Source organism: Scomber japonicus, chromosome 17 (assembly GCF_027409825.1).
Source record: "Scomber japonicus isolate fScoJap1 chromosome 17, fScoJap1.pri, whole genome shotgun sequence".
NCBI classification, from domain to species: domain Eukaryota; kingdom Metazoa; phylum Chordata; class Actinopteri; order Scombriformes; family Scombridae; genus Scomber; species Scomber japonicus.
Genome location: NC_070594.1, coordinates 21,555,957 through 21,577,587, shown reverse-complemented (window position 1 = coordinate 21,577,587; position 21,631 = coordinate 21,555,957). Strand labels below are relative to the sequence as shown.

General features: G+C 41.4%; 1 protein-coding gene across 1 annotated transcript in view; it reads left to right on the top strand.

Moving 5' to 3' along the window:
• The first annotated feature begins 1,549 nt into the window (after positions 1-1,549).
• slc24a4b (solute carrier family 24 member 4b) overlaps positions 1,550-21,631 on the top strand; it is a 30,356-nt gene continuing 10,274 nt past the window's right edge. The window contains exons 1-8 of the mRNA XM_053336846.1: positions 1,550-1,706; positions 6,622-6,729; positions 17,609-17,685; positions 20,433-20,507; positions 20,600-20,684; positions 20,795-20,898; positions 21,191-21,265; positions 21,345-21,370. Of these exons, the coding sequence (XP_053192821.1) occupies positions 1,550-1,706; positions 6,622-6,729; positions 17,609-17,685; positions 20,433-20,507; positions 20,600-20,684; positions 20,795-20,898; positions 21,191-21,265; positions 21,345-21,370 (707 nt within the window). The remainder of the gene's footprint in view (positions 1,707-6,621; positions 6,730-17,608; positions 17,686-20,432; positions 20,508-20,599; positions 20,685-20,794; positions 20,899-21,190; positions 21,266-21,344; positions 21,371-21,631) is intronic.

Genomic DNA, 21,631 nt, shown 5'->3' with positions numbered 1-21,631 from the left:
CTTCACCAATCACCAGCAGCTCAACCTGCAAGTCCAACACTAATTAGGGGTGTAGCTGATGCTTAATCCACTTCAGCTGAGCATTTCAAGCTGACATATACATTTGTGGAAAATTCACACTATACATCAAAGTGATATTAGCAATGCTTTCCTGAATATAGTTTTTTTTCTTCTTATAATGGTAATTGTTTTCTTTATAATGATCGATAACTGCAGAACATATTTTACCCACATTAAATTTACTGCTGCCACACTGACAGAAAGGTCCCCTTTACACGAGTCATTTCTAGTATATACAGGTCTGTTTGTGTGAAGCAATTTTCTCAAGAGCAAAACGTACAAGCCATTATAATCTTGGCACAAAAAACCTTTAGGCATACAGAAATTATTTCATGGTTGTAAATCTGGGAGGGGGTGAGGATAGATGCCCATGAGCTGGAAGATCTATAACCTCAATTATTCAGCTTGATATCAAAATGAGGATAGCAGGTAACTTGTAGGCCGGTTATTAAAGGGGCTGTGCTCGGGACCCAGAAAGATATTGGATTTGGTTTCATAACCCAGCATTGGGATACGGGTGTTGTGTGTTGGGCTTGTTGTGAGTGGCATGATAGGGCTTGCCTCGGCGCACAAATCCTGTACGTTTGATCTCACGGCGACACGCAAATAAACGTGAAAGATTTCCACACTCCCGAGTCCAGAGTTGATCCATGAGCAGCTGTCTGGAGGGGTTTTTAAAGGTGGTCAGTCGAGAGATATAGAGAAAGGGGAAAACATGATATTTTACTGTCTCTTTGCACATGCAGTCCTCGGGAAAGTTAAAGGAGCCCGGTCTCATTGAGGGAGGATGAAGGGCGCAGAGTAGCAGCTGGAAGCAAAAGAGAGCTGATGGTCCTCTCTCTCATCAGCGCGGCTTTTCTGCACTGAGGAGGAATTCATGTGGAGGGGGAGGCGCCCGAGCGAGGCGAGCAGCACGACTGCTGCCCGAATTTAACAATTAACCTTGATGAACACAGATTGGTTTCACTTAACAGGCGCAGGTGCGTGGAGTTTGCGATACAGCGCAGCTGAGCGATTCCGCGTTTTTGACTGGACACTGACGCATTTTATGCCAAACACAGAAACTATAGGGATAGAAGGATATTGCAGCTGATGTTTTTCTTTTTTCCTCCACGGGACAGGATGCAGGTTGAAACGCGAGTCCGTCCGACACTTATCTTCTTGCAGAAGCCGAATTCTGGAGCATTGCTGAATTGATTTTGGAGACCTATATCGGAATTTGACCGCCGTGTCATTGCCCAGTCTACCAGTCCCAGCAGTTGAAAGGCATCTTCTCATCGGCGGAGGCGAGAAGGAAAGAGAGAGAGAGCGAGAGAGAGAGAGAGAGAGAAGGGGAAAAAAACTATCCGCCTCACTACTCTCCATCTGCGCCCTGGACGGCTTGAAATGAGGACCACATCCCGGCTCTGTTCCGTGTAAAGAGGGGCGGCAGTTTTTTCGGCTTTTCAAGGACGCAAAAAAAAAGTGGCCGCCGGCCGAGCTGTGAAGCATGGAGCGGGACGACACAGCGAGCGTGTCAAAAAAGACAATAATTGCAAAGATATTTAAAGTTCGCAAGAGGAGGGAGATGCTTTTCGTACAGGTGTGCTTTATCTGCAGTGTCCTCTTCGTGGCGTGGAGCATGTCGGCGCTGTTGACCAAGACAGGTGAGTGGGGGGGAGGAAGAGTCTTGGTGAGATACGCGGGGGCATATAGAGCCGAGGATGGAGCGAAACGGCTCAGAAATCTGCAGTGTAATCATGCACCTACAATGTTAGTCTCACATGCACATCAATTAGATATAATCATAGAGCTATCTCCCATCGATTACCTAAACAAATGGGCTGTAATGTCAAGGGCATGGCACCAGAACACATTATTCCCATCTTAGCCAAAACACGTATGTGATGCCTTTGGTTGTGGTTTTCTTCCACGTAGGTGAAATATGTAGTGTGCGATAAAATGCAGTAAAAAGACACGGATGCGTTTGGTGTTTATGGCCCATCACACTCAACGCAAAACTCAGCTGCACATGTTACTGTCAGATCGCCGTTTTTTTGCTTTTTCCCCCCCAATATTGGAGTATGTGTGTGCGCCTGTTTGTTCGTATATGCCGCAGTGTGCGCGCCGTGGCAGTGGCACGTTTTTTAATTTGAGAGGCATGCTCATAATCACGGCACACGCACACCTCATTCTTCACACGCACATAATAATCGTAACCGAACCCCACAACGCTGTTTGGTGGTTGTGGCTTGTTTGCATCTCGCCTCTTTTTTTCTGCCCCCCCCCCCTTTTTTTGATACCAAATTGGGCTTTTTTTGGCGCCAGGCGCATCGTCGGTCACACTACGATGAAGCTCAGGATCGTGGTTACTGGCATCATCTTGTGTGTGCCCCGGAGCTTCACACATCATTGCGCGCGCACACATACACACACGCACACAGTGGATCACCTCAATCACTCTCGAGCATCATCACTCCAGGTTCCGCATGACGATCAAGGGATGCCGATTTTTACGCAGAGGCCACCGATGCTCGTTTTAAAAGAGGAGGGGGGGGGGGTGTAAACACAGAGATGCTCTTGCTCTGCTGTATGTTGCAATATTCATAGCTGGTGTGCGCTGAACAAACGATTCAGATGACTGATCATGCGTGATGCGTATGATGCCCCATGCCCCATGCATGCAGGCACACACACACACACACACACCCACACACACACACTCCAAGCAGCATGCTCCCTTATGCACACGTCAAAACTCCTACCTCAGGCCCGTGCCAACACTGACACGCAGAGCATCCCCCACACCTCACATAAGGTTATGTAATCTAACGACCAACCTTGACATTTTTGCGGGTGAAAAATGGTATCTGACACACCGTTGGGATCAGAGGTTAACTAGCCGAAACACACTCCAAGGAGAGAACTGTTAATAGACAGGGGACATTAAAACCATACCCTTGTTCCGACATGAATGTTGCATTGTTTAGTTGAGCCCACACTGCAGGAAATGCACTCTGCTGCGTTTAAACCATCTTTATTATTTTGCATGTGTGCCTCCCTCAAAGTCCACCCAACCCTAAGCTCACCCTCCAGACCTTTTGTGGGATGTGTCCATCTGCAACCACTTAGGCCCCAGGGTCCCAGGGCTGAAAGCGGCTGTAAATTTGCCACAACTGCCTGACTGTAGATCGGATATATCGGGAGTTTTATTAATTACATTAAAAACAACAAGAGGCTTAAAAGATTATTCTGGAATGATATCATACAGGCGAGTGCAAATCTCTTATCTCCAAAGGCAGGCTCTGGGAGACAAAGTATGCCCCCCCCCTCCTCCCACTTTGCCCCCCTCACTGGTTACTAATGGCTTTCCTTCTTTCATTTTAATCAAGTTTTTCTGACCCTCGCAATGATTGTCATGTAGGGGTATGTGACAGAAGGCAGTTCTCATGCATTCCAGTTGTGGTTGACCATCAGCAGCAGCCTTGGTGGTGGTGGGATTCTCAAGGTGACATGCATGAGAAGTGTTGTGTTCTTTTTTTTTTTTTTTAACGTGAGAGAAAGCAGAAATCCCCCCCTGAACCGATGAGACCCAAAGCTCACCATAATCAGATCTGTCTAATTGAATAGTTGTGGCCCCGCTCATCTTTCAGCCATCACAACAAGCATTTGTCATGTCACAGTAAAACCTGTGCCCTGTGCTTGCCACCCATTTTGATTGATAGTAGTGGGGGGGGTGTCGATGTGCTGAATGGTCCAGATGGATGGGATTTGATGTACTACTCCAGGGTTACATCTCCATAAAGAGGGGTGGGGCACAACATGCTGTCGTGCATGCTGATCCCGCTGCGTGTGTGTGTATGTGTGATGGAGCTCTGCATGGTAGAACAGGTGCTTTTTGAGAGGCAGGGCTCTGACAGGAGGGTGCAGCGGGCTGACGGTGATGGCTGAAGTGGGAGTATGCTGTGCTTGAGATGTTTTGGCGGCAGGAGGCGAATTCTCATATAAGAGAGCATGCCCATATAGCAGAGGGAGATTGATGGATGGCTGTCCTTGGTCCATCTCCTTCCTGAGTTGATTGAACAGAGCTGGGAGATGACATTATCACATTGCTATTGTCGCCCACTCTTGCTCCCACTGTTTCCCATTACAGTGTTTTGGATGTGCACACTCTTGCTTTTTCAAAATCCCATTTTACCTCATTTTGTCGTTTTTTATTTTTTTTGCTCCAATAGCCGTGAAGCTTTTGTCTGTTTTTAATATAATCTTTTTATACTGTATTTGTCAGAAATTCAGGTGGGCTTTGTGTATACACATATTGTGGCAAATGTGCCAGTCTATAAAGCAACTTGAAGGCAGAACTTAATGCTAAAGCTGTCATTTTAAACCTTGTGTTTGCACCTTATCAGACTCTAAAGATGAGTTGATCTCTTGACCCTGAGGAAATTTGAATCAAATGTTGTTTTTTATAGGACCTAAACTAACCAATTGCTTATTTTCAGTCAATCTTTTCCCAGATGTTAAAATAAATAAAACCTTAACCTTTAGTATGACCCATATCCACAGCAAAAGTACAGTAGCATTAGCCAGAAACATCATACCCGCAAGAGACTATAGCCTTATTTTACCCCCAGTCTGCCTAGAAGGACTGACAGAATTACATCTTCATTCTTTTTTCTTTTCAGAAGCTGGGCAGGGAGAGTGCTGTACACTGAATAGCTTGCACACATACACACGCACACATACGTCCTGCCTTGTCTATCTCTCTAGGAAACATAATAATTGTTTGTTTTTGTTGTTGTGGTCAAGTGATTCCACACATAACTACCCAGAGAAATTGCATTTAGATGAAGAGCAATGCACAATTTTCCTTTATAATTAAAATGTTCCACTTTGTCACAAAGCTGTTGTAAATGTAAGACTTCACAGTGTGAATCCTACATATAATGATTTTATTGTGAGGTGTGATAAGTCATTAAAAAAAAACATTATTTGTCACAAACTGTCCACATGTTTGTACACTGGTCCTGACATTCTCCTTTTGAGCCCTGTTTCCCAAAACCATCTTTGAGAGTATTGATCTTAGTCCATAGACTTAGAATCTGACAAAGATGTTAGCTTTTTAAGATGTTTTTGGGAAAGGCTGCCCTGGTCAGTGAGGAGGAGCAGATTTGAGCGATGACCGAAGGGTTTGCTCTTTTGGGTTGGAGAGCTGTGGGAAGCAGCTGCAGTCGCCTTGTGTACAATCTGTTTGTCCAGTGCCTGCTGATCTTCAGGCTGTCTAACTTTAAACTGGATTGAAAGGTGTCTAATGAAGACATTTCTGTGTCAGTACGTTAAAAAAAGAAAAGTGAGTGCCCAAAAAATAAAAATGTAATCCTCATGTGGAAATGCACTTTGAAATCCACAAAGATTGATCTTTATTTTTCACACAGTATCTTCTGTAGCCCGACCAATACTGAATTCTTTTTTTGGAAAATCATCCCTTTTAAAGTTCACAAGCACTAATCAATATTGTTATCTCAAAACATTGATCAGATGTTCATGTGCAATGTAGAAGTTGATGTTTATCACCAGACCAGCTTTTTAGCATCTTTCAACTGTGTAGTGTATTGTATTGTATTGTATTATATTGTATTATATTGTATTGCAGTCTTTGACAAATTCCATTATACAGTGCAACATGTTACAGGAAGGTCTATACAACATGTAGATATGGCAATTTAGGTCAATGTTCTACAATTTGTTGTTTAAACTATTACCTCCTGATAGAAGGGGAAATTACCCTGTGGAGACATTCACATGGTCTGAGACATTTACACACACTCATGTGAGTGTGCTGCTAAATAGGCTGTCTGCCACAGCCATTGTGTAACCTGCTGCTAAAATCCAGACAGATTTAGTCTGTTTTTAAAGAGCAACTTGCACATGAATTAAACACAGACCACCTCTCCTCAGAGTATTCCCTAGCAATCGGCTCATAATTGTTGAAATTGCAATATTATATTATCTTCCTGCAGCAAGTTGCTGCTTTGTCGACTCCAAATTGTGTCTGCATGGCGACGTTTTATGAAAATTAGAAGTTTTAAAATGTTGCTCGGCTCGTTGGCGTGTTTTTACATAATAGATTTGGGATTGCAGTCTTTTATGTCCTCATTAAAGAGGCTTAAGAGCAGTTTAATGAAAAATGAAACTTCTGCGCTCCTCCTCCCACTCTCACCCCAAAAAACATAAATGGCACAGCAGCTGCATTTTGATGTGTTATTGCCGCCGTCTGATGAAAATGGCATATCTAAACTTTTTAAGGGATTAGGAAAAGCAACCTTGTTTGGATTAATGATCTTGATGATGGATGAAAACTACTCTGTGTGTTCTTTTGCAGTTTTAAGTGTGCAAAATGGAGTCACTCGAGGAAACTAAAACAAACAAAACAACAACAACTTTGTCCTAGATATCTTTTAATGTTAACCCCAAATATGTTGTGAGCTGTAGACTTGCACATTTGGCTACACGTTTAGATACTGTGTGTATGTAAATGCATGATAAGCTGTTGAACGCTGTTTTTTTGTGTTCTGTTTACAGGCCATGGAATGATAGTGGAGGGCCATCCAAGTGTTGAACACTGGGGAAGACGGCTAATGGCTTCAACACTGGACAATGAGACGGAGCAGAAGAACTGTTCAGAGCCAGGTACGCTGTTCCATGAAATGAAAGCTTCACTAATCAGTTTTAAAAAATATATTAATAATGAATTAAATGTGTGAAAGAGGTGCTTGTAGTGACAAATGCTCAGCCCTACACAGTATTTTAATATCTACTGCTTTGATTCACTCTCACTGCTGTTACATTCATCATTTGACCTGAAACAGAACTCCAAATGAATGCTAATGTGTAAATGTGCAATTTGTTTTCTAACACATTTGTCATAGCAACCTATTATGAAAATATTGTGTGTGTACAGCTGGATCTGCTGTTCCCAAAGGGCCCCAAAAGAAATCAATTAATACTTCTAGATGAGCAATTTCCTGCCTTGGATGTAATCAAGATTCCTCACTGAGTCAAAAAAGCAAGATCAAATCAAGCCAAGAGCACATTTTTTATACCATTTAAGCCATGAAAGTTCTTTTCAAATGTTAAAATGTGTAAGACATTGATGCCGTAGCTTAGAATTGAACAATTAATGCATAGGGCGTGACTAATATGAACCTTTTTGAATATCCATCTATCGATAAGTGAACTCTGCAGAATGTAGTGTTCAGGAAATAGAAAAATATCAATAAATTGGTTGGAGGATCCGATACTTAGACTTCTTTTGTGTTTTATACGCTGTCGTAATTCTCCTCCTCATCGGGTATATATTGTTCTGACTCAGTTTAGATCACTCGTGCTGCAATAAGCACTGAAAGGGCTATTAGAGGGGTCAGGTATTGATTATGTTACAGAATCTTTGGTACACTTAAAGGAAGCAGCATTCTCTATAATTAGTTATACTGTTCTGTATGCTGACACTTCCACTGACACTGCTGACATTCGCATCAGGCCACGGAAAACATGAAAGTTTTCCATGATATTATTGATGGAAACATTGCACAAGTAGTGGCAGCAATGACAGGGAGTGCAATTTGTTTGTCATTTCCATTTCATTTGAATTGGCTCAGTGTGACTGTTTTGTTTACAGGAGAAGCGTGGCAGTAATGCTGCTGAGGTTAAAGGTTTAGTCCCATTTTGGCCGTTTTGTGAGGAATGTATGTAGCTCTTGTAATGTGAAATTGGGTGTTTACAGAATTTGGGGATTACCTAACAAAAACCTCCTAAATCTCACATAAGCGGTCAAGTCACAAAGAGTGAATGTAGATGGAAGAGACCTGTCAAAAGAAGGATTTTTAAGCTCCATGAAGAATCCTCTCACTAAATAGGGTGCAACTCAATTTTGGGGTTTGTTTTACAGTTTGTATTTTACTAGCATAGAGAGGATGACACCAGGGCACAGACAATTTGGAGGTAATTTGAAGTGTTAAATTTTACCCTTGGCTGTGGAAGCACTGTGGGTACTAACTGGCTATTACTTCATTACTGGTCACAGCGGGCAGAATCCCTCAGGGATTAGTGAACTCAGTGGTGCTGAAACCAGCTATTTTATATATAACAAAAAACCAAAACAAATACTGTTTTTGCTCCCCTGACGTTGCAGTATTCAGTATTCTGACCATTTGAATGTGAACTTTTTTTCAGAGTCACAGCGGGGTCCTATTGAAATGAGCGCCAAATGACAAGATTATGTGCTGGAAGTTTTCCTCCTAATCCTGAAGGATTACCCTTTTTTTCCCCTTTTTAAATGTCTTCTGCACCGGAGGCACCAGACTGTACTTACATTCCACGCATTTCTCATCGGCTCCGGTCCTACTTCCTCTTATCCCACCACTGTTCTGCCTTGTCAGTGTGAGCTGATCATATGACTGTTGTTGAGTCTTGGTCTTGTGAATAAGCCTGTCATAGACGCTCAGTGTGGGCAGGTTAGCTGGTTGCTCTTTTCTGACCAGTATGAGTGGTTCTGATTGTGTGGTGCATGACTAATTTATCCATACTTCAGTATTGTGTTTGTAATATATTGCACTACAAAACCAGCATTTCATCAAGTCATTGAGCCATTTAATGTGTTTGTTCCTGTGGCTATAATTAGCGTTTTCACACATGACTATGCATGTATCACTCGTGACTAGTGACAAAGCCACAGACAATTATCACCCCACTCCGCAATTCCCCTCAGCTCTACAGAGTGTGTTTAGCATCTTTGAGCTCCTTGTTTTGGTTTTGTTCAGCAAAAAGAGCAGTAAAGCTCACTGTATGCTGCTGTCCAGCACCGTACAACAGACTGAAAAAGCTGGTCACTGGCTGACAGATATTTCCCTCCAGCCTTTAGCAACCAAAAACAGAGCTAAAAGTAAAAGTATTGGTATTATATTTACCAGGTGGACAAAAACACAATTCCAAATAAATGTTAATATTGCTCTGTATCTGTTGGATGTGTTACAGTAACACACAGTTGGAAAAGTTACTGTATTAACTTAATAGTTTTATAGGTTAGTGTGGTGTTTACAGCTTCTTGTCCTCCAAGTGGCCAAAAAATCAATCCGTCAGTCAATCACAGTTAAGGAAGTTTAAGTAGAAATGAGTCTAAGTATTTTAAACAAGAGGGAATAAATCAGTGCACAAGTATCAAGAAATTAACACTTAATGTTAGAAAAGTCTCAAGAAAACAAGTCGGAAAAAAAGATGAATAAAATGAGTCATTATAGTGCCAATATTTTTGCGGTGTACATGACCGTGAGCTAACATAGGTCTCTAACATAAACAGAGAGGCCTGATCAAGCAACTGCAGCTCTTTTAATCAGTGCCAACAATTTTCAGCCCTCGTGAACAATTAAGTTGCATTCTTTCCTAACAGTGGGTGAAACTAGTCTTTTTATGCGAGGACGGTTGAGAAGAGCTACGCGTTGAATGACTGCAATTAACTCGTTCATGTTGCACTTGTCTGGGGGAAATTTGTGATATTGAAACAAAATCCCATCAGAGACAAGGGGAGTATAAATCATACTGGTCTCTGAAAGAATCCAAAATCTTTTATTGGATGACAAACTTGTTAACTATTTATTGACTTTGTTAGATCTGAAGGTTTGTTCACAGCGTGGGACCTATTCTGTCAAACAGAACTGATGCTATACTCTGTGAGGCTCATATCTGTGTGTTTCAGATTCTCTGTGCAGTTGTTTGTCTCGAGCTGATGATCCAGCAGTGGACCAGTTATAGCACTGGTCTGCTTCTCTCCAGGGGAAAAGCACTGGCTGTGGATTAGATGAGAATTATTATTGGAGGCTTTCGGTTTTTATGCTGAGTGTGTGTGTGTGTGTGTGTGTGTGTGTGCAACATCTGAAGCTCCGATTTTAATTAGACTGCTGTTTGTGGGCTGCATAGATTACACTCAGCCGGTTTTGGGCCCTCCTCTTCTTCTTCATCATTATTTATTTCTTTGATCGGTGAGGGAGTCTTTCTGGGTTCATGGGGTGCTAATATTGTTTTGCTTGTCCTGAGACTAGGCTTTCAATAAGGCTAAGACATTCATCATAAGTGCTTCTTTTATTGGTCATTCTGCAGTGGTGGAAAGCAGCGGAGTACATTTACTCAAGTGCTGTGCTTAAGGTACTTATTGAGGTACTTATATTTGCTTATTTCCATTTGATATTACTTTATACTTACAATCTAAATTTCAGAGGGAAATATTGCATTTTGTAATCGACTACATTTATTTGACAAAGTTTTTTGTCTTTTACATCTTACAAAAAGCAGTGGTTATGTCAGGGTCACATTTCAGATGTCTGAGTTGTTAACAGTTCCCACCTGTCAGTGATTGTATCCCTCCAAAACCTCTCACATGGTTGCATTTCAAGAAAAGTTAAAATGATCCAATATTTAATCAAAAACTAAAGACAAAAAATCTTCTTTCCTCTCCCATTAAATCATCTCACCACCCCTCAGCTAGTTTAGTCCAGTGGTTCTCAACCTAGGGGTCGGGCCCTTCCAACAGGGTCAACCAGATAAATCTAACTGTATATAAAGTAATTCAAATTAGCTCCACCTCCAGCAGCTACAACAGTAACATACTGCTTACACACTAATGCTTCAGTATTAATAATGCAATAATTATACTACATTTTGCTGTTAATATGTATGTACTTATAATATGTACTTTTACTTTAAAATGGAGTATTTACATTGCTGCATTGGTACTTTTACTTAAGTAAAGGATCTGAATAGTTCTTCCATTACTGCCATTCAGTAATAAGTCCTTTTTTTAAAATACAAGATGCTGTTCAGACTGTTTGGTGAGCTCCTGCTTGAATACAGTGCATGCTTGTAATCTACAAAGAATTAAATCGGTCTGCAAGGGGCTGATGGACTCTTTTAAATATCTTTTTTTTTTTTTTTTAAGAGTCACATGCAGACCTTGAGTCATGCCACCCCTTGATGTGTTTCCCCCTGTAGCAATCCTATGACATTTTTCACCTACATTTGAAGCTGCAGTAACTCTGAAGCCAAAAACAAATGACTGATTTATTTCATAATTAAAATGTTTTATGTGCAGTTCCAGGCTGTGTGACCTCATGAGGAAGACATGAGGTTTACTTGGGGACACGGAATATTACAAAGAATAAGAGCAGAGCATACGCAATTGGAGAGTGGGCATAGCACCGTGGCTAATATTCTGTGGGAGGAATAATTTGTCTTTAATAAAGATGCTGCTAATACCATATATTGAAAAATTCCATTTGAGTGCAATAATTGGCCTTGTAGAAGTCGAGGGCAATGTGAAAAGTTGAAGTGAACAGCAAAGCAAGTAAGCCTATGAATTAATCTCACACGATTTGATTGAGTTTTTAGGTATGGCACTAGTTTGCTCTATGGACAGGGGGTATGAGATATGGTGTGGGTGAGGAGGAACTGTGGTTAACTCTGGCCTGCAGGTGCTGCAGTGTGTTGGTGTAAATGTTTGTCAGTGATTAGTGAGTTCAAAAGCAGGATTTTTTTCTTTTTAGGCAAACAAGGGCATGGGCGATACAGAGTTTTATTCGAGGGGAACAGGCAAGAAACTTGGCGGTGACACGAGGGCGAAGCTGCCAGTGAGTAGCAGCCAGTCCATGTTGGAATGCAGGTTCGTCAACTCCAGGGAAACACCAGAAGGAGGCTTTTTAAAAGGGAATTACACAAGCGGGGATTATGCTGCTGTGCATAATGGAAACTGACCTCGCTTTGCTTCTCGCTCGCATGCCAGTGGTGGAACAATGGAGAGAGAGGGAGAGCGAGAGAGGGAGAGGGGAGCGCAGGCACGAGCACCTGCACAGAGCACTTTCCGCGCTGTGCAGTTCAAACACGCCTGACCTCTTTCTGTATTTATTCATTCACATGCTGTCCTGCTTCAGATTTGCTGCCTTTTTGTTATTTATACATTTCCGCTCTGTTCTGCTTTTGGCTAGCATAGAGTACTATTTTTAATTAACACCAAGACTAGAAAGCACATTTCACCCGGTTTAAAAGCAGCAAGGTAGAGTTGTGTTGTGCCTTTTCATTGTGGATCCATACCTCACCCTGAGGGAGTTGTTTACCTATTTCTCCTGAGCGCAATGAATGCATACGTTTCGCAGCGGCGTCCCCTTTAGGTTATTGAACCTTCTGGTCCACCAACTTAGCCTCTTTCAACCACTCACACACACACACAAACACAGACGCATAAAGGCTGAAGGGAATTCATGCTAAAAGTAGAAGTGTAATAGGTAGGCTATGTGAGTGTGTTCATGCAGGCAACATTGCATGTGTTTAAGTGCTTATATGACCATGTGAGAGCAGCTGTACATGTGATGTTTGAGCATGTGAAAGTATTGACCTAACAAGAGGATAATGGTGCGTGGGGGTGTATGTGTTTTGGGTGAACCATGCTCCACACTTCTAATAACTTACTGTTTGTTTGTGACTGAGAATTTCCAGTCGTGATGGTGTCGTCATGTTAACAAGAACGGAGCAAGCCAATAATCTTTGTGCTTATTATGACCCAGACTTGTCATTCTCCTCTGAAGACGGTAAATGGACTGCACATATATAGCGCCTTTTCTAGTCCTCGCCCACTCAAACCACTTTTACACTACAACCCACATTTCACCCATTCACACACACATTCATATGCTGGTAGCAGGGGCTACTAATGCAAGGGGCCAACCTGCTCATCAGGATGATCTAATCAGTCTCACACACTTTAGGGTTCAGTGTCTTGCCCAAGGCACGTGGACTGCGGAGTCCGGGAATGAACCGCTGATCTTCCGATTTAGTGGATGACCTCCTCTATCTCCTGAGCCACAGCCGCCCTTCGAGTCTCTTGAATACTGTACTGAAATGTCAGTTGTGTTTTGTTAAAGACCTCGCTGGTCTGTGGGTCAGTGAGCAGGCTGTGACAGAAGGTAGCACCAGGCACTCTGCCAAAACATCTTGCTCACATCATAATATTTTTATTCGGCCGTGTAATATGCGGTGGCATAGTATTTTTTTTCAAAAACGAAAAGTCCTGTTTTAAGATTCCGTAGTTGTAGATCACTAAATTGTACAAAATGTATTCTTTCACATGGCTCTATCCCAGTAATAAGTGGTTGTTCTGCACAGGCCACCACAGTAGTGTTTTTGAAGACTGGCCCAGGCCATGTGTACTGTCCTGCCAGTCCTCCCCTCTCTGGGACAACAGACGGCACCCGATACTGAGCTCCATTATATAACAGCGCCATAATATCTAGAATATTACCAGATTATGGAATAATAATTGCACAAATGTAAAGGATGGCTGGCATGCTCTGGCTTTAATACGTCAATAAATTAAGGCTATCTGAGGGGATTTCTGCATATTAAGCGAGACATAAAGAGGTTAGACTTAAAGGGATAGTTTGACATCATGGGAAATATGCTTTTAGTTTTTCTTATTGTGAGTTTAATAAAAAAAACATTGATACTACACATGTGTATGGTAAATATTAAGCTACAACCAGCAGCCAGTTAGCCTAGCTTACCACAGGAACTGGAAACAAGAACAAAATCCACCTACTAGCATCTCGAAAGCTCACTAATGAACTTACTGTAACTCCATTTTTTAAAAATCTTCCAAAAAACGTGCCAGAGCTGGGCTAGCCTTGTCCCTGTTTCTAATATTTTACTAGCTGCAGGCTAAAGTGGTGACAGTCTTCTCATTTAAAGGTGCAGTGTTTCAGAATTTAGTAGCATCTAGTGAAACAAACATTCTTATTATATTCCATATCTGCTGAGTCTAACTAGTGTGTAATGCCATGAAACTAAGATCTGTTTTCTTTATCTTAGAATGAGCCCTTTATATCTACATTAGGAACAGGTGCTCTTCCTGATTGATTTTAAAAAAATATTTTGCCAACTCTATAGCAATGCAGCAACACCAACATTAAAGAAACTAAGAGCGCACCCTGGCTTGTGCCACATGGAGTGGCCATCATAGCCTTAATGTGGACTGTGGCAGCACTGTGTCTTAAAGTCCTCCAACACTTCTTGTGAAGACTCTGTGTGGACTTGTAATTACTTCTGGGGTTGATGAGATGAGGGGATGGGGGTTGGACACACACGAACAAAAGTGTTGCCAGTAATTTCTTGCATAAGCGGCACAGTCAGGTGTCCAAACAGAGAATCCAGGGTTTATTTATAGATTTGTAGCTTAGCTTCTGAAGAGGACTTGTTCTTGTTTTTGCCTCCTTCTGTGCCAGTCCAGGCGTTCCTCTTTCACACTCTCCCTCTCTCACCCCCCCCCCCCAAAAAGGACAGCAGGTTTATGCAAACACAAGAACATGAACTTTTTTTTTCTCCCCTCAAGACTTTTATAACCACCAAACCTTTCTCCAGCAGAGTAGATTTGTTCTGAAAGTAGTTTGTTTGGTGCCGTTCATATTCACATGATTTTAAATTTCTGAAGTGTGAACAAACTAAGTTTATTAAAAGTGTTTCAAAAAATGGCTTACATTTTGTTTCAAGATGCCAAATATGTACCAGTTATACCTCCTAGTTACTTTCTATTTTCATTATAGATTATTGTAATCATTATTTTGAAGTGATTATCAATGATGTATGAAGTGTTAAAAATGACACATACACAGGTTATTACCACTTCATAGTGATGACTGATCATGTAACAAAAAGTTATGTATTCAAGCAGACTCGCCAAATTCATGGTGCTCCAATCAGCAAATAGATGGCCATTTGTGCTCAATAAATTTTAAAGATAAAAATTTGTAATTCATTTTGTCACTTTAGTTATTTTGCAGAGTAAATTTCTCCAATTTAGTTTCTCAAAAAATGCTACTTCCCTGCTTCCATGAAATGACATATATACATCACTCCAGCAGTTTATCTGTTGTCCTCCTGTGTGTACATATTGTCTGTCCTTGTGTGGGAAATGGCTGTGGAAGCATGTTCATGTCTGGTTTGACCTCCACAGTGAGGAGATATGCAGACCAACCCTGCAGACGCTGTCTGATTGAATGTTTACAGGGACGGGGTGGTGACCTCTGCCTGCCTGTCATCTCCCTGCCTTCACAGTGCTGGCGTCCTTTAAACACCTTTTGTGATCACCTATTTTTAACAAGCTCCCAGTCAGAGCTGATAGTGAGGGGGCTAAACAAGTAACTAAAGAAGACAGATGTCTTTGCCATTTAATTATTGATCAATGACAGACCTGCAGGTTTGGTGGCTACACATGGAAGCAGGGTGTGAATGTTAAACTTGCTTTACTAAAATACTTTTCCACTGGACTTTTCTCAGGACAGGTAACCTTCTGCAGCCAGAATAATGTATGTGTTCGGGGTTGTTTTGTCCATGAAGTATCAGTAGGAGTTTAGCCTTCTGTATTGGCATCAGTTTGCTTTCAGTCACCTCTGAGGCCACAGCTGACAAATCCTGTAATTGATTGCGCCTTTGCTTGAGGCAGTCGGCTTTCCAACACGTTACATTCAGCACATAAACCTGTCAGAAATGAAATGAGCTAAAGCCGTCTGATACAGTCAATGTTGCTGTAAGATTCCAATGTCAGCCAGGTGTTCTCCAGTTTCTCATTTTATATTAAGGTCATCTACATCAACATTACACACATATTGAAGTTTTTATTATTTTTATTATTTTGTCCTTTAATCAGTTGCATCTACTGTTATGCAGTGTTGCCAGTGAGATACCAGAAGTCTTGCAAATCAAGGTTGGACTAATTTGTGCCAGAAATAGTACTCTAGCTTTGTGTGTTGTGTCTCATTGCTCTTTTGTTCAGTTGCAAATGTAATGTGTTAAATGATACATGGGCTTAACGGAGATATAAAAAGGTACTACATTTCCATATGTGTGATGTAATTGAATGAAATCCAGGAGGCATGCAGATGATCAAGACTTCATCCTGAGGATATTTGGTTTGCCTGTGCAGTGTTCCAAATGCTGCGCTGATTCAGTCATGTGTGCACACCATCAAATATCATAAAAACAGACAACAGAGAGGGTTGGGACAGATGCAGTGATATGTCTCAGGTGAGCACTGTTCCATTTCACAAGTCCATATGTGACAAGGGCCCAAATCCTCCTTTCTGTTGTATACTGTATTGTTATCCTATAGATCAGTACAGCAGTAAAGCAGTCCTATATATTTGTTTTATTGTTTTCTTTTTAGCCACAATAACCAAAAAAAGCATGGTTCTAGAGATGTTAAGGTCAGGTATGGATTGTCACGAAAATAAAGGCATCTGCATTTTCTCCAGAAGATGATGCCTACTTTACTCATCACCTGAACCACCAGACAGTCAAAGTTGTGGTTTGGAGTGAAATGTCTCAGCAATTTCTGAATGGTTCGCCATAAAATTTAGTACAGACATTTATGATCCTCACAGGATGAATCTCAATCAATTTTAATGACATATACATTTTAGTCAACATGTTTGCGAATGACTCTAGATGTGTTGCTATGATTAACATTTCACTCAAAGCAAAAAATGGAGCTGCTGCATGGATCAAAACTCAGCTGGATAGTTTATTCAGCCTGCTGTATGAGGCTAACTGTAGCTTTATAGATAGCTGTAGCGTGGGTAAGCAATATGCTAATAATATTGCAGGCTGTTTATAAGGCAAGACAAGATGTGAGACTGAAGCCCGGGTCCAACAGGAACAGGTCAAACAGAGGCCATTCCCTACAGATGCAGGGTCCCGTCAGGGAGACGGCCAGCTTCTGTCTCCAGCCAGGTGCACTGCGGAGTGTCTGTGCTCCCAGAGATCTGAGCCGTATGGTGGTACCACGATCACACTGTGTTCCAGCTGGAGCTCTGGATGATGAATGATGAGTCCTCAGCATGGGAGGTTTTTCTGCCTGCTTGCTTTAATCCTGTATGACTTCAGACTCTTAATATAGCCAGAGCTTTAACATTTGTTTTTGAAATGTGCTGGTTGACTGTTGTGTTTTTTCTCACCCCCCACCCCCCCCCCCCCCCCCCCCCAAAAAAAAAATCAACTTGGGCATGAATAGATATGAAGTCATTGGTTACTGGGTGGTGTGACATACTGCAGGCTGAGGATGATTTACAAAGTGTTTTGAGCCATTTCAGTCCTTTTTGAAAATTCAAAGCCCTTGATGTTTTCTTCCAGCTTTTTTTTTGGACGGTGATCACAGGCTTCTAATTTAATTTGCATTTAACCCCTTCTGGCAGTGATGGCCTGTTTTTTCTTTTTTTTTTTTTTTTAGGTAAACAAGATAATTTCGCTGTATTAGATAATCCAGTGGAAAGAGATATGAGAACAAGAGAAGGAAAAATGCTTCCATACGTGCCATGAGTTCAGTATAAGCCTGCTGAGCCAAGAGGGCATCTCAGGCCTGCTCCTCTGAGACCGATACCCATCAGGAAGTTGTACAGTCCTCTCAGAGCAGGGCAGGGAAATGTACCTTGATTTTTATGCTGCTGATGTGTGGTGACTGTCACATTTTCTCTCTCCTCAGCAATACACGAGTTCCCTCAAGACTATTTCACCAACAATGAACGGAAGAGTGGGGCTGTTCTGCTGCACATTGCGGCGGTAAGAAGAGTGTCCGTCTCTCTCTCTTTGTTTTTTGGGTTTTTTTTAATAGCCTGCACCTGCATCTCAGTCCCCAGTCAGCATTCAGCTTAGCTGGTTGTAGATGGATTTGGAAGCTTTTCACATAACCTAACTTTTCCAGTTCACAAAGCCTGCATGGTTAGGTGAGGTTGCAGTAGCAGGTTTTGCTGAGCTATACTTTTAAAAATGCCACAAAGGATGTTTTTATCACTCAAATGATGATGCAGGGATGGTACAGACATTACCATTTAAAATGAGGAAGCATACAGTTTTGCACAATAACTCAGACCATCAGAAACAGACCATCATGTATTTACTCCAGACAGGGGGGGAAAAAGAAGAGGTACATTTCAGTGGTACTAAAAGAAATCTTGCAGCTGCATTTGGGATTTTCAGACCATGAGAGCAGACACAGAAGTGTCAAAACATCTAAATTATTTAAGGCACATCCACATTTAACTTTTAATAGTAAACAAACAAACAAAAATGATAAGCTTGCTGGTTAAGAAACACAAGGTAGAACTACATTTAAACCAACTGCACTGCATTAAACATATTATTATATATACTATGTAGTCTTAAATATTTCTGAATGTATTCAATGCACATTGTCACAACTTGCATACCACCAATTTAATGTTATGGTTCCAAGTGTTGTAAAGCAATGTCTTTCTATGCAGAACTTCTACTCCCTTTGAGTGTCTGTAAAAAGCTTCATAAATATGGTAGTGCTTCTCTGAGGTCGGGGTATTTTTAGTTCAAATGTTGGCATGATTTGTAAGAATAACACAAGAAAAATAAAGGCACGGGTCAGGAGTTCAGGAGCGGGCACATGTCTTTTTCTTTTCTTTTTCTTTCTTTTTGTTGGTGTGAGCTGCTTCTCCTCGTTAGAAACCATTATTGCCTACATTCAGCCACGTCGAGCTCCACTGACTTGACGTAAAACCATCAATGGATTTCAATGGGGGAACCCAGTCAATCATATTGTTCATTTTAGTGCATCAGTTGAATGAACTCTTCATGCTGGATTTAACTGGCTTTAAAAAGTTTCTCTTTATCAAATACACCCAAGGCTGCAGCTAGGATTATAGAAACACTGAACTCATGAATCCCCTCAAACACACTCCCCCACCGTGCTTAGAAGATTTTGACCAGAAACCAAAAAGATTAAAGGTATAGTTCAACACACAACCCCCTATAAATGTCCAATTGCTATTGTTTTACTCTGTGGTTTTGTACAAATTAAACAAACAGATATGTTAAATTTATGAGCTTCAGAGGAGGGATTTGGTGGATTTTGCTTGAGCAAGACTAGCGAACTTGTCTCCAGTCTTCACAGTTTGGCGTCAGTAGCTTCAAATTTACCACAGATACATCAGAGTGGTCTCAATCTTCTCATCTACCTCCCCACCAGAAAGCGAATAAGCACATTTCCCAAAATGTTAAATTACTCCTTCAAATGCAAATGAAATTTTATTTCCCAGCATGACAGTCTAAATGTTTTATCAAAGTGGCCTCTACACTGTGAGGAACTAAATTCTGGGGGAGAAATGCTGAGGCTTTTAATAATGTATTGTTTTGATGGCTTAAAAGTGGTCCCATGTAAGATTCATTGAGCCAAACTATATTAGGAGAAGCTGATAAAGATGCTAAAGATGCTTTTTTAATTGTAGAAATTGCTTAAACCCTCAAAGTCACGAATGAGAAAGGAAAATAAGGATGTGACTTCACTGTTATCATGGTAGCAGTGGTCCTGAGCACACCATGTCATTTGACCTTTTTTGTTTTTACACACTGAGAGCCTGTTTGAGCCAAGGTGTGGGCGTAAAAACTGTTACCTTGCCTTCACTGCATGGTCGAGCACTGATGTGCAGAAGCAGGGGAGTGACCTGTGAATGCATTGTTCTGTCTCCTGCTAAACTGACAGCACCAGAGATGCTGAAATAAACCAACAAACAATGTTAGGCATTTGTATCATGATCCCTTTTGGGGTATGCGTTTCATTTTAAAAGTTAGGAAGATGTTATCCTCTAACACATGTTCACGATCAGTATATGAAGGGTTTAATTTCAGATATGAAATTAAACCAGCGGTCTAATTTCAGATATGAAATTAAACTCATCCAAAATTGAGATCTGATCCACAATCCAATATACTGCTCCGTTAACTGTCCCCAGCTCTACTGTATATGACTTAAATTGTCCTGGATTCAACACTAAGAGGAGGATAAATGTGTTGGGATCTTATCATACTGCAGTCCTGCACTGCCCCCTGTGGATAGCATAGAGCAGAGCACAACTACAAGAGCTGCCGGGCCATGATGTCACACCTGATCTATAATTTATAGATCTCGCCTCAGCTACTGAAATAGGCTGCCTCCCCCTCCTCTCTCACAGCGGTGGGAGTATGCAGATCCTGTAGATTTTTCACATTGTAAGGAAAACAGCTCGTCACTGAATTGACATTTGAATTTAATGCAGGCCCTGTTTTTTAATTGGGTGCTGTGCTGTGAGATTCTCCTTCACCCGTCCTCTAGCGGCAGAATATCTTTACTCTGCCAAGGCTCTATTAACTCATCTAATTTCTGCTGATAAGATGTGTCCATGGAGGCATGCACTGCCACACATGCACACACACTTGTATTCTCACTTTTTATCCTTGACACACACACGCACACGCACACGCACACGCACACAATCTTCAAACTTTACTGTTTCTGTCCATAGGCACTCTACATGTTTCTGGCCCTCGCCATAACATGTGACGAGTATTTTGTGACGTCGCTGGAGAAGATCTGTGAGGTACTGAAATTAATGTAGCTTTTTATCATTCAGAATGAGTTACAGTGATGTTTTGTTTGTTTAAACCACCCACCTTTATTTTATTTATGCAGAAACTCGATCTGAGTGAAGACGTTGCCGGAGCCACCTTCATGGCAGCTGGCAGCTCTGCACCGGAGCTGTTTGCATCTGTCATTGGTAGAGACACACACACACACACACACACACACACACACGTTCATACACAAAGCTATTCCCAGATGGTTGGTGTCACGGCTGATTCTGATTGGCTACCTTCCTGTGTGCAGGTGTCTTCATCACCCACGGAGATGTTGGGGTGGGGACGATCGTGGGCTCAGCGGTCTTCAACATCCTGTGCATCATTGGAGTCTGCGGGATCTTCGCTGGACAGGTGTGTGTGTGTGTGACAGGCAGTGACTTACTGCTGCAGCTGCATCTTCTGTTTATTTATAGACTGCAGTAAAGCACATGTGTGGCAGAAGTGTTTTTGCTGAAGGGAAACAAAGTACCAGAACTGGTTTATGTGGGAATGGAGAAGTAAACTCTTGAAGGCAAACATAGATCAGAAGTGTTTCTTCTAACTTCTCACCTTCAATTTACATATTAAGTACTTTTGGTCTACATGAGCAAATACTTATATAATATCTCGAATATGGCTGCACCTTTTCCCTTTGTATTCTTAGGTAGTGATGCTGACCTGGTGGGCGGTTTTCAGAGACTCCTTCTACTACATCTTGTCTGTTCTGGCTCTAATCGCAGTAAGTTGGACAGGACATCTGCTCATTAAATGCATTTGTGTATGTATCATTTTAACCCTCATAAATATTTATTTTCCAGTTCATCTACGATGAGAAGATAGTGTGGTGAGTTTTTCATCGTTATTTTATAATATTTTTTTAAAAGTCCAATTTACTACAGTGTGAGGTTTGACAGAACTTCAGGGATTCAGTTACTAATGATCCTCCTAATGGTAAAAAAAGGGGAATTTTTTCTTAAATCTACAGTTTTTGAATCTCTTACTCGGGTCATTATCCCAAATAATGGTTGTATTAGGCAGATATAAAATAAGGGGACATTCATATAAGCTATCCTGGATAAGTGTACATAAATGATTTTAACAGTCA